The 12472-nt window shown below is 43.7% G+C and overlaps 1 protein-coding gene across 1 annotated transcript in view; it reads right to left on the reverse strand.

Moving 5' to 3' along the window:
* Positions 1-2134: 2134 nt before the first annotated feature.
* LOC120444378 overlaps positions 2135-12472 on the reverse strand; it is a 120377-nt gene continuing 110039 nt past the window's right edge. The window contains exons 11-12 of the mRNA XM_039623984.1: positions 5183-5361; positions 2135-5118 (exon numbers count right to left, since the gene is read on the reverse strand). Of these exons, the coding sequence (XP_039479918.1) occupies positions 4813-5118; positions 5183-5361 (485 nt within the window). The 3' untranslated portion in view covers positions 2135-4812. The remainder of the gene's footprint in view (positions 5119-5182; positions 5362-12472) is intronic.

The following is a 12472-nucleotide window of genomic DNA, read 5'->3' on the forward strand; positions in this document are numbered from 1 at the left end:
TCTATCAGTATTTTTCAATCCATGTAAGGTAACCTGACATTTCAGGCTTATGAACTATAGGAGTTTCAGATCTGCTCTCCATTGAGCGACATCAAAAGCCATTTCGCTTCCCCTAAAGCCTAATTAGGAGATTTCTCCAGCCATTTCGATGTGAAAACCCACTTATCAGGCCATCGGAACATAAACTTATCACTCGACTCGCCCATTTTGCGACTGCATTAAGCCCGCAATTTTATGGTCACAGCCGGGCTCTGGATTTTGGTTCCTCAACGCTGTGGCGCCTATCATAAGCAAATTGAAATATGTGTGTGCTCCACCAAAAAAGGGGTGGAGGCTCCAATTGCCAGTTTGGCCAGCCGGTTTTCGGGAGTTCGTACTTGGCTGCGGCCGTGCGAGCACAACAATTAAAACGAAATGCGCACAGTAATGCCAATTGGCGATTGCGGATATCTGCAACCAGGTCCACCAAGAGGGGGCTACGAAGTGGGTCCGGGGTATACGTACATACATACATACGTTCATACGTATACCCATTAGTTGGAGCACCTTTCGCTGTGGCGCGTGCGTCGACATTGGCCACAGAGTAACATTGCCCCTGCGAACATTACAAGTTTATTCCACTCGATCAGTGTTCGGGAATTTTGATTGATAAATTACACTGCCAGAATAGTGGTGGCTAAGCCGCCACTTATCGGCGCCAGTGAATGGGTGCAATTGCAAAAAAAGCTGGCCACAGGTGGATTTAATCTAGTGGTTGCACATATTTGCCTCAAAATGCAGAGGAAACTGGTCCTAATTGATTAAACATTTGACCCAATAAATAGAAGTTGTTATTAAAAACTAAATAAAGGAATGGGCTTAGAAAGCTAAAACACTTGGAGCATATCTCATCTGAAATAAGCTTTTTTCGGTGCACGCGTGTTAATGCAGCCATTAGCCTCACTGTACCGTACGCCCCCGCTTGTTGTAATCTCGCTGGCGCCTCGGCAGATCGAAGGCATTTCACTGTCATTAGCGCCAGAAACCGGCCTGGTTATCGGCAATTGTTGCTCTTCGCCTGTTGGCAAACAGGTTGGTTGCCCGACTCTTTAGGCCAAAAAGTGTAGCAGCCAGGTCCGCAGTGTGGCCATTACAAATCCTGCGGTGTCGATGTACTTTTGATTTCCAACTAATAAACAAGAGCTGCGCTCGCTGCTGTTTTGGCCACATCAACCGGTGGTGGTCGTGGTGACAACGCAACTTTGGGCTTGCGATTGGGTATGGGTATGGGGGTATTGGAGTAAAGGGGGTATGGGGGTATGGGTATGAGTATGAGATTGGGTATTCGGTTTGGGCCAATGCACCAAACCGACCGAAAACATAAACCGGAATCTCCTTGCACAAAACAAGCAGAGCCTGCGGTCACCCAAAAGCTGCATTCGGTTGGCCTTTCCCTTTCGTTGGCCCCTGATTGATAATGATGCAACTGCGAGCTGCCACTGCAACTGCAACTCAAACTGCAACTGCAACTGCACCATGCCAAATAGCATTGGCATTCCACTGAGGTCGCGGTTCAGCTTGCCATTGGGGATTCGTGCACTCTCAAGGGGAACACAAATGTTTGGTCGAGGTGTGCGGAATGGAAAGTATTCTTGGGGTTCCACAAGTTCACTTATTTTGCAGGAGAAGTCTTTCGGGAAATAATTAGCCAAGGCTATAGTACTACTATAAAATATAGATACATAAAATTTTATTGAAATGCTCTTTGGTTTTTTACCACTGGAATGCCATAAGTGGGTATTTTCCGGAAAGAGAAAATCATTAAAAGACTTCCTACTCCTTTTATAAGCTAACAATTAAGCAAATTATACATACATACTTACGCTTTAAGCTTCGTTGTTCATATAAAAAGTAAAGAAATTACTGGTGTAGCTTAACTTTTTTATGCCATTTCCATCAAAGAGTATCTGCCATGTCGACTGATGGTGGTTTTCCCTCAACTGATTTCCACATTGCAGCTTAATGACGGGCGTTCCTCGCTGCTGATTGATTGGCAGAGTTTTCCCCGCTTTTCCGGGCCCTTAGATTGCACCATCTCCACCTTCAGCACCACCACCCAGTTAAAGAAATTTACGTTTTGTTGCATTTCTCTGCTTTTAAATTTTATTCCATGTTCATTTTCATTTCTGTGTGGTGTGTCGTGTGTGTGGTGTTTGTTTGTTTGTCTTGTTTGCTTTCTGTTTGCCGCTCCCCTCGCCCTCCATTTTTATCTGCATTTTTATTTGCATTCTGCTCGGCTTGTGTTTTACTTTATGCTAAATTGGCTATTTTCCTTTGTTGCTTTGTCACTTAAACTTGTAAATTTCCTCGGCAGGCTGCCCAGCCCCGATCTTCCGACCTTCCGACTTTTCTATTTTCCGACCTCCGGAGCATCCTGACCTTCCTGCCCCCTTAACCTGGCCAATTGCCCTGCGAAGTTGGCTTAAGTCGGCTGGTCCGCCTGTTGCCAAGAATGCGGAGTTATTGCGTTGCTGGGCAGTGAACGGGGTCGCTTAAGAGTTAGTTTTTGATTCTGTTGTATGGGGTAACATCCTTCTATCATCCGCTCATAGATGGCGAACTTTGTGGCCAGATCGCCGAGGCTGAAGGTTTATGGCTAAAAGTGTTTTGTTGGTGGTGGTTGCTTACATTTCTCTTGGGCCTATGTCTTATATATGTAAACCGATTCTGCTTATTGTAACACGTATTGTTGTATCTCGTATTTGTATTTGCATTTGTTTTTGTATTTGTAATCGTAATTGTATGGGTTAATAGTGTCCCCTCTCAACCGCACTATCCAAACATTTTGCACTACAGATGAACATTCTGTCTCTCATATCGCAATTATCGTAATTACTCATTGGTTTTTGGTTTTAAAATTAATTTGCCACATTCGGTTTGTGTTGCACTTAGGAGCTAGTATTTTCTTTAGTCATACATATATGTTTGTTTGTTTGTTCGTTTGTTTGTTGGCTTTGTTTATAAATTATATTTTGTAAATATTACCAACACAATGAATCATAAATACATTTTGCTTAGTAATTCACTTGTTTAGTAATTTATTAGTTAGTTAACATGACGACGTGTTTGCTTGCTTCGTTATTACAGTTTCGCAATTTTCAGCTGACAATGAACCCAAGGAGCGAAAAAAATTACTCTCTCTAAATCACTAAACTGAACTATACATAGGGTACACACATACTCCACTCATTTAATCATTAATCATTAAGTAAACCTCAGTTTAAACTTATCATCATCTTACAATGCACTCCGCTCTTTGTCAGAATTCTTGGAACTCTGCAAATGTAATTTTGCTGTGGCTTAAATTGGCGTTAGGTTCTCCTAAGTATTTCTGGTTTTTACACTGATCGCTTAGCCTACCGATATATATTTGTATGTATTGCGCATAGGATATAGAATAATCTGAAGCTTAGATCGACTAAGAAATAAATTACAAAAGCTTGGGCTTTGTACAACAAATTCTGTGGCAAGCAAACGATCTTGATTTCAATCTTGATTTCAATTTCGATTTCGCTGGCACATTGCTGATCCTTAAACTGAAATATTTTACAATAGCTGATAATTAAACTTTTCAGTGGCTGTGTGTGTTTTTATTTTACATACATTATTGTTTAGTTTACTCGTGGAACCGCTACATATGATATTTTAGTCGCTTTAGTTTGGCGTTCGAACAACATTTAACACTTTTCATATCATATAGTATTTTGTAATTTATTTGCTTTTACGATGTGGTTTGAGCAATTCTCTACTTGAACATTTATTTACAAATATCGCTTATGTGGAGGGTCTCTCATTTGTTTTGGGGCTATATAAATATGCTTACTTTTGTGTTACAAAAATATTCGTAGTAAATGAAAACGATTCGTTTTTGGTCCTTTCAAACGATTGCAAACTCATTATGAAATGATAGGGTGCGGTTTAATGCCGAATAAAACCCAATTCGTTTAGGTTAAAACTCTTTTGATCATTCGCTTAATTTGATTTCCCAAAATATCTTACAGTTTCGTTGCTCGGGGCAAACTTTTCAAATGGAAGGAATTTGTTCGTGCCTGGTAAGTATTACTTCGTCGTCTCTGACGTCTCTTCATGTACAATTTTAAACTATAGGTTCTTCTCCTTATCGTCGTGCTTTTAGTTCTAAACATCTTCAAAATATTTAACAAAATCAGTCGCTTTCTCGAGATCTCTTCTTCGTCGAAAAGGAACTTAAAGTATTCGCAATAATCAACTTCATAACAATGTTTTTCTCCAAAGAATTGTAAACATTTCCTTACGACTTCTGGCTTTGGCATTTAAGTTAAGCGCACACTCATACACATTGACATACAGCGATAGGGTTACAGTTACAGTTACAGTTACCATTACAGTTACCAATACAGTTAGTTACAGTTAAAGTTACAGTTACATCTAGTAGGGGGTTAGGGTAAAAATATTCGAATTGCTTTGGGTTAAAGAGTCGGTTCCGTTTGGGGGTTCTAGAAAAGTGTGTTTTTTTTGGGATACTAATGGGCCTGGGCTCTTAGACTAGGGCAATTTGGATGCTTGGCTAAATCGGTTACAGATACACATACATATGTATTGCTATATAGAGTAGTAGTTGCGTAGCATAGTTCACGTGGTAATGTCGAGTAACTGGGTAAATCCATACATATGCTTAGCCATAGGGGGTTAGATTACATAGAACATTCGGTGTAGTAAACGCGTCAGTCACTCGCAAAGAAATCATTCACTTAACTTTCACTCTCACTCTTCACTCTCCGGTCGCAACTAAATCTAATGGCTGTTTCTAGTGGCCAGGCCTAAAGCCACCACCAACACCACCGCCCACCAGCCACGCCCATCGGCGGGACTGGCATTGAAGACGGGAAAGTGGATCTGCTCCGGCCGATTGAGCTCCTCCTCCTCGTCGTCGTCGATGGAGTTCGACAGCTGTCGGTGGCGCTTGGTGAAGTTCACGTTGAAGATCGCCTCCGCAACGCCACCTGGCGTGGAAACTATGAAGTAGAAGGTCCTTGGAACCCTTTCGTGCATGCTCACGTAGGTGAGTCTCGCCTCCTTGCAGAAGGGCGTAGGCAGATCCTGCAAGCAATGGAAACTCCATTACACCTCCGTTAGGGATTACACCTGCTCCACCAACACTCACCTTCACCGCATAGGCCAGCACCGTACTGCCGTACTGATTTCCGGGCGTGAAGACACGATCTCCGTGCAACCAACGAGCGGCATGAGCCGGCGGATTGGCACAGAACTCCACGTTAAGATGCAGCGGTGATCCCGGATAGGCAACGGGCGTGGCATTCAGTGCCATGACTGTGGGAGCGCCTAGAAATATAAGAAGTATCCAAAATTAGCCCCTTAGCATTTCAGTCTTATACAAACAACGAATAAAACATAATATTATTGCTAAATTCTAATCTTAAAAGAGATGAAGAAGGATTTTAGCAAGCAACCGATCAGCGTGATATATTTCGTAGGCATAAGAACGAAGCGGATTAGCAAAGCAGAAACTGCTGGAAACTTTAGTGATTTCGCCCCCAGTTGGAGCATCCTTGGCTCGTTAGCCAGTTCCCGGGAACTTTTTGCACCGAGATTCCCCAAGTAAACTTCTGTAAGCCTTCTACGTCGCACTTCACACATGCTAAGCCAATTCCGGCGCAACTGTACGCCGTTGCCAAGTTTGTTTCGCCTCGCATCAGCTGCAATTAAAGCCATGGCGAAAAGTTTACGGCCACCGTTACCACCACCAATGCCATCAGCATTGCCGTAGCCATCGCCACTAATTAAAAGCGTATCACCCGACAAATGTGCCACTTACTGCCACAGAAGCCCGACAGGACGATCCGCACCTCTGGCAAAGTAAACGCTTGGCTGGGAGTGGGAAAAATCAAAATAAATAGAGAACAACATGTCGTGGGGCCAAAGGAAAAGTTGGCCCAAGAACGCCAAAACTTCATTAAAAAGTTTGCGCAAAAGCGAATTTTGTGGAACTTATGTGGGCCGTGTGCCCACAGTAGGGGATTATCTCTGTGAGATGCCAAAGCCTCACGACGTTGGCCAACACTGCGACAATCCAATTAGACACATGGGCCAACCCATTCCTTTCTGGCCACCTCGCCCGTTGTTCCCCAGCATATTTAATTATCGTAAGGCTCGAAATTTTGCAATTTTCCCCATCATCGCCAAGAGACAGAGACTTATTGAATGGCAGCGTTGGAGTAGGGTTGCCAAATAAACTTGTGAAGCATTGGCGAGCCGGGCAAACAAAATGGTCGAAAGTGTTAAGTGCAAATGAGTGTCAGGTGGGGTGGGTTAGGCAGAAGGCAGACACAAACAAAAACAAATCGAAGAACTCCGTTCGACACTCGCCAAATTTATAACCAGAAAAACCCCCAGTTTGGCCAGGGTCCTGGGCGACTAACTGTAAAATCAATTAAAACAAGTGCGCCAGGGTTGTGTCTGCCTGCCAAATTATGCGTTCAACGCCATTTTGCCGAGTCCTGCTCAGCCCCGACCCCGTCCATTTCCCCTAGGAAAAAGTGTAATTTATTTGACAGCCAAAAATGATTTTTGCATGAGGCTCTTACCCAGCCTTAGCATCCCATTCAGAGGGCTCTCAAAGGGATTTAAATTCTATTTTGATTTGCAGCCAGTGAACCGTGTGCAAGCATTTTACCCCAGAGCCCAGGTGGATGGCTGTCGACTGTGCCCCCAAGGTCAGTGCTTTGGTCATTGGTGCGACTTTTAATTTGATTTCCACTCGGTCCACCCGGGGGCGCCAAATAGAAATGAGTTTTGTATTGCCCGTAGTTGGGGCGATGGCAATAGCATCCAAATGCTTTGGATCTATTCGTTATAAATAATATGGCTTCCCAGTCAATCCCTGCGTGAAATAACATTAATATCGCAGAAAAAAGCGACGGGAATATACTCAATTTATAGAGTAGAACCAAGCCAATGAAAAACAATTACATGCCCGAAAAGAAGGCGCAGTTTTTCACCCTCTCTGGTTCCAGAAGCTATGGTGGCTGTGAAATTCTCAACAATTACGGAAACATGAGCACATGGGGAACATCCTTTTCGTGACATCCAAGGATGGCGATGAAGAAGGTGCTGGAACTTAAGGCGCATCTCCACCAGATCCACTACCAAAGTTTCTCCAAATGGATACCTATTAATCATACTCGCTTCATGCATATTATTAACATTTATTACTAAAATACAGGCCTGTACTATAATAATATTTTAAAGTGGATACGGACTAGCACATGCAGTGTTTGTATATATCCTCTCCTCTGCACTAAGCTTTAAAATAGGAAACCAAGACTGCTTGGGCTATGGTTCCAGTTTAATGTCTAGCAGAGCTACCCGAAAAACTTTGTTATCCTTCCTTCATGTTCGGACGAGCCAACAAGTGATTGCCGTTCACGAGTGAATACGAAAACTCAATTATTGTTTCGGTTCTTATTATTTATTTTCCTGCTTTCGAGAGCACTTTCCAGCACTGTCTGGTGTCCAAAGAATGCAAAATGACGGGGAAAAAGAAGGACAACAGCTTTCCGCGACGCGCAATCAATGGAGTGAAGTCCTGAGCTCCAAAAAGCAGCTACCACTCCCCAACCAAAGTGTTGTAAAGCGTTTTCCCCCTCGTTGTTGCAGTTGTTGTAGCCTCACCTCTTTGCAAAGTTTTCGCACAAAAGGCAACTACGAAAAATTAAGTTAGCTTTTTCGGGCAACGGGAATTGAGTAATTTTCAGCCGTAAAACTTTATTATTTTGGACTGCAGGACTTCGCTACGTCTGCTCCCCTTTTGCATGGCCATTGTTGTTGCAACAATTGTAGAACATGCAAAGTTGCTGTTATTGTTTAAATATTTATTTTCAGCTCTTGCAGCTGTAAATGCTGGGAGGAAAAGTTGTCTAGTGCCCGAAAGTGGGCAAAAACATGCAAATTTCATTGGGCCAACGAGGAAAGAGGAACGGAACCGCCAAAGCAACTCTTCGGGCAATGGACCAACGCAACGTGTAATTACATTAAGCCAGCCAAATTTGGCAACACTTTTAAACGGTCTAAAACGCACAAAAAGAACCTATTCCGAAAAGTGGCTTCTAAATGGGGGGATAAGCTAGTATTAACAATAAAATTCATATGTTAAATGTGTGCTTTTGCATAATGTTTTATCTAAGGGAGTGCCAAATAAATCCATAGAGCGCAGTGATCACTCACGAAGGTGTGTAGAAATATGCAACGGATATTTTAAGCTAATTATTCAATATTTTGTAACATCATTTTAGGAATCTTAGTATTTAGTTGTATATTTATATTATTATAATTCAAGAACAGCCATGACTTGTACTTCACACAGTTGTAAATTAAACGCCTCTGCAAATTGTGCTTCTTGTATTGCTATCTCCCTGGGTATTATTTTAATGGGCAGTTGAGAGTGCCAAAATGCCAAAGAAATGGCATAACGGCTCAGATTAGCGCCGGCAATTACAGGTGAGCGGCGCCAGAAGACCTAAACAGCTTGGCAAACATGCCCCCGGGTGTAAGGCCTCCTCCGACTGCTCCAAATCCTCCGACTCAGCCTTAAAATCCTGCCCGGAGTCCGGCGAATGGTACTAGGTATGCGGGGCTGCACGGGAAGAGGGCAAGTGCTAAGATAACAGCAATCCGACAGGCAGCAAGTGAAAATAACAATCATAATATTCAATTATGCAATGGTTGCCCGAGGAGCAACAGCACGGCCACTGTAACTGGACTGGGATCCATGGCGGACTGGGAAAGCAGGGTAGCAGGAAAGTCGCTGGTTCGTTCCATGTTCTGCTGCTGAATAATTAATAAACATTGTGTGCACTTAATGCAAAAAGCTGCAAATAAAATTACCAACTGCCACGGCTCGTTGTGTACTGAAAATCATTGAAATCACTGGGCGTTGAAAAAACAAAACAAACCGAACCCAACTGAGCCGAGGCCGAGGTTCAAATTGAAATTACGTGACCGGGCTGAGCAATCAAGGAGGGATTAGCGGGTTGTTCCCGCTTTTAGTTTGCCATTTGTCACTTGCCAATGGCCAATGGCCAACGGCCAACGGCCACTTTGCAATTGCAGAGAGCGCACCTTTGGGCGCTTTTAATTGAATTTATTGTCGACAAGGTGGTTGCTGAATTATTGATCACCGCGATGACAAGTTAACCCAGTGAAGGATGCGACTTCTCGGCATTTGTCTTAAGTTTGGCAACTTTTCGGCCCGGCCTAAGCTGCTCAAAAATTAATGAGGGCACTGGGCGAAAGAGCCGTGTCGCTTGTATTTAGCCAAAAGGTTGCAAAACTTTGCCAAGTAATCTCGTGCTCGGTGGTTTGCTCTGGTTTTAGGAGTCGAAGCACGCGTTTTGCTGGTCGATCTTAAGACTCACCACCTGGCAGTGTGGGGATTTTCAATGGAGTCGACTCGATGGCGCAGAGAAAGAAAAGAGTCTATACTCAAAATAGGATATTCATAAGAAATGCCGGAAGTCTCAAGCTTTGATTATTTTTTGCCGTGTAAGAGTAAGCATGCTTATGGCTTTGAGGACACCCACACACCTATAATACGAGTATACTTTACTTTTCCTAATTGAAATCCCTTCAAGTATGTCGACTTCAAAGTCAATTGCTCGGGGACAACTGCACAGGTCTGAAAACTGAACAGAGAAAGCCAAAAGAGGAGCACTGGGCCATTAAGAGTGACCAAACAAACTTTGACGCTGTGATGACCTCTAAGTGGCGAAAGGAAATGGTTGGACCGAGATCTAGACAGAGATTGATATACTCGCATGGTGGAGGTAAAGTGCAGCTCTGGTTATGCCAGGGTTATCTTTTCTCTCAGTCCCCATTCAGAGCCAGTGTGTGCTCATCCACACACTCGTGTAAATATCTGTAACCCAAATCTTGAAAATTTACAAAGCGCGCTTCTATGGCTGGCAATGTTGTCAACACAAATTAAGCCAGCATGTAAAGCCGAATGAGATGGGATGGAATGGGATGGGGTTGGGGTTGGGGTTGGGATTGGAGCCCCTCTAACCCCACCGTAGTTTACGTATTTAAATATGCTCTTTCGCTTTCAATATCAAATGAGTGGCTGGTTGGCAACTTTTGCCTGGCAGCAAGATTGCAACTTGCAGATACACGGATACGTAGATACGTAGATACGTAGATACTTTTGGCCGGGACCGGCAAAGTTTGCCAAATACGTAGAGACGTGTGTGCGCATAGAAGCGAACTTTGGATGAACAGCCTCGGCTTCGCATGAAACAGCAACCCAATTTGAGACAGTTCCCCCGGTTCCTCCCTTTTCAACCCCCTGCAGCTATTGCAAATTGCACAAGTTGCCAAAAATCGCTTCACATGTGCCACTTAAAGTTTTCGGTTTTTGGCCCAAGTTGCAAGTTGCCAGGACTGCACCGCCCACTTTCTATCGGCCCGCTCTATTTTCCAGGCTACCTGCCACTTGTAAATTTAATAAATTTTTGCATTTTTGTTTGCCGACGTTGGGCCGTGAAAGTGAGATGTCAGAAAACTTTTAAGTGATGTTGGTAAACACACAGAATTATGGTTGAACAAGATGAAAGTGAAGTCTGAGCAATGGCAAAGTTTAATAGAATCGAACGTTCATTTCGGCTTGATATGCACAATTTTTGCTAAATGCTTGCGTCTGCTGATTTAGGTATACGAAAAATCTACAGTATATTCAGTCGTCACTGAGATTTACGGCTTATGCATTTACCAAATGCGAATGGTAATACTTGAAAAATAACCCATCACTTAATGAAAATCAAAATGGATTGCCGTATTTTTCAGACCACAAGTGCAGAGCTCGAACAGAACCAGCATGAAACAACGTGGTTGGCCTTATGAAAAACTATATTCAGTTTTGGAAAATGTGCAGTCAAGTGCTTTTTCTAGTCTACAAGCTTTTAGGCCAAATTATGTCCCTTTTGCCCAAAGTCATCCAACATATTTCGAAAATTCCAACTGGTGAACGTTCATTTCCGATTGTCAATCGGAGAGGGCCCTGGATCTGGTGGTCAAAGGTTAAGGGCTTAGGCAGTTAAGGGAGCTAAGGGTGGTCTCTACCCCTGTGGAAAACCAACCGCACCTGGCGCCAGGACCTCTCAGATTCGCTCGGTTATTTACGTAGGCGCCTGATAAAATTGCGTGTCCAGTGCGGCGTACGGTGGCAATGTTTGCGGTTATGGCGAATGCCAACCAGACACGCCCCCCGCCTCCAAATGGGTGTATATGGCTGGGGTGTGTGTGTGTGGGTGTGCGAGTCTGGCAGGCCTATGCTTTATCGCCTGACATTTGACATTTTTATTAGCTTTGTGGCGACGGCGTTTAATTACTTTGCTCGCTGCGCACAATGTCCGACATTTTTATATGCACTTCCTGCCCAGTGAAATGCAATTAAAATATGCATTTGAGTTATAATACCAGGGCCATTGACCGGCCACAAAAAACACGCGTGGACAGCTCATTATCCTTTGAAATCCGGATGGGGGCATTCACCAGACACACACTCGCACTCATTTCGACAGCTGTAATGAGGCATTTAAATCCAACTCTCTGCTCAGCCCATTAAGACTGCACTTCACCCATCTCCCAATCCCAATCCCAATTCCAATTCCAATCCACTGGAGGCCAGTTCGTGGGGGGTTGACATCGTTGTAGAGCAACTGAAACTCGAACTCAGCTGCCTCTCAGCAGCCCACTTATTAGTTTGGTGCAAAACCAGCAAATGCGGCTGCCGCTGGGCACAATTGGTGGCTGGTGTTCCCGAAAGGGGTTGACATTCCAACTCAACCCAATACAAACCAATCCAAACCAAACCAAGCCAATCCAATCCAAACCAAACCATACCAAACAAAAGCAGCCAGCCAATCTCCTCCTGCTGGCACCACTCGACGTCTTGTGGCGCTGAATTTGCATGCTCAAGTGCGGAAATCAACTGCATTTTGCTAATATTTTTACAGGCCAAGTGCGAATTGGTCAAGTGGCGCGAATTAGTCTTGACATTCGACCCTCAAAGGTCACACACAATGCTAGAATGCTAGAATGCTAGAATACTGTCAGATTGTTTTACTGCTCGCATCCGGTGGATTTGGCTGGCTGGCTGGAAGTGGGTAGTGCTCGACTGGTCCACTGGCGACATTGCGACGTCTGGTGGCGTCTATTTGCACAACTTTTGCAGCTCATTTCCGCTGCAGCTGCAGGCAGACTGAAAACCCCACAGAAGTTGCACATCAGTGTTGACCAACTACCAAATGCAAAACAAGGAAAAATCAAACAAGGGCAAAACATATTAAATTAAACAATATGTAATTACCACTGAAGTCCTCTTAAACTATTGTATTCTATAAAGTCCTATAGCTTCTTATGCACCTATGTAAATATCTAT

This window comes from Drosophila santomea, chromosome 2R (assembly GCF_016746245.2).
Source record: "Drosophila santomea strain STO CAGO 1482 chromosome 2R, Prin_Dsan_1.1, whole genome shotgun sequence".
NCBI classification, from domain to species: Eukaryota; Metazoa; Arthropoda; class Insecta; order Diptera; family Drosophilidae; genus Drosophila; species Drosophila santomea.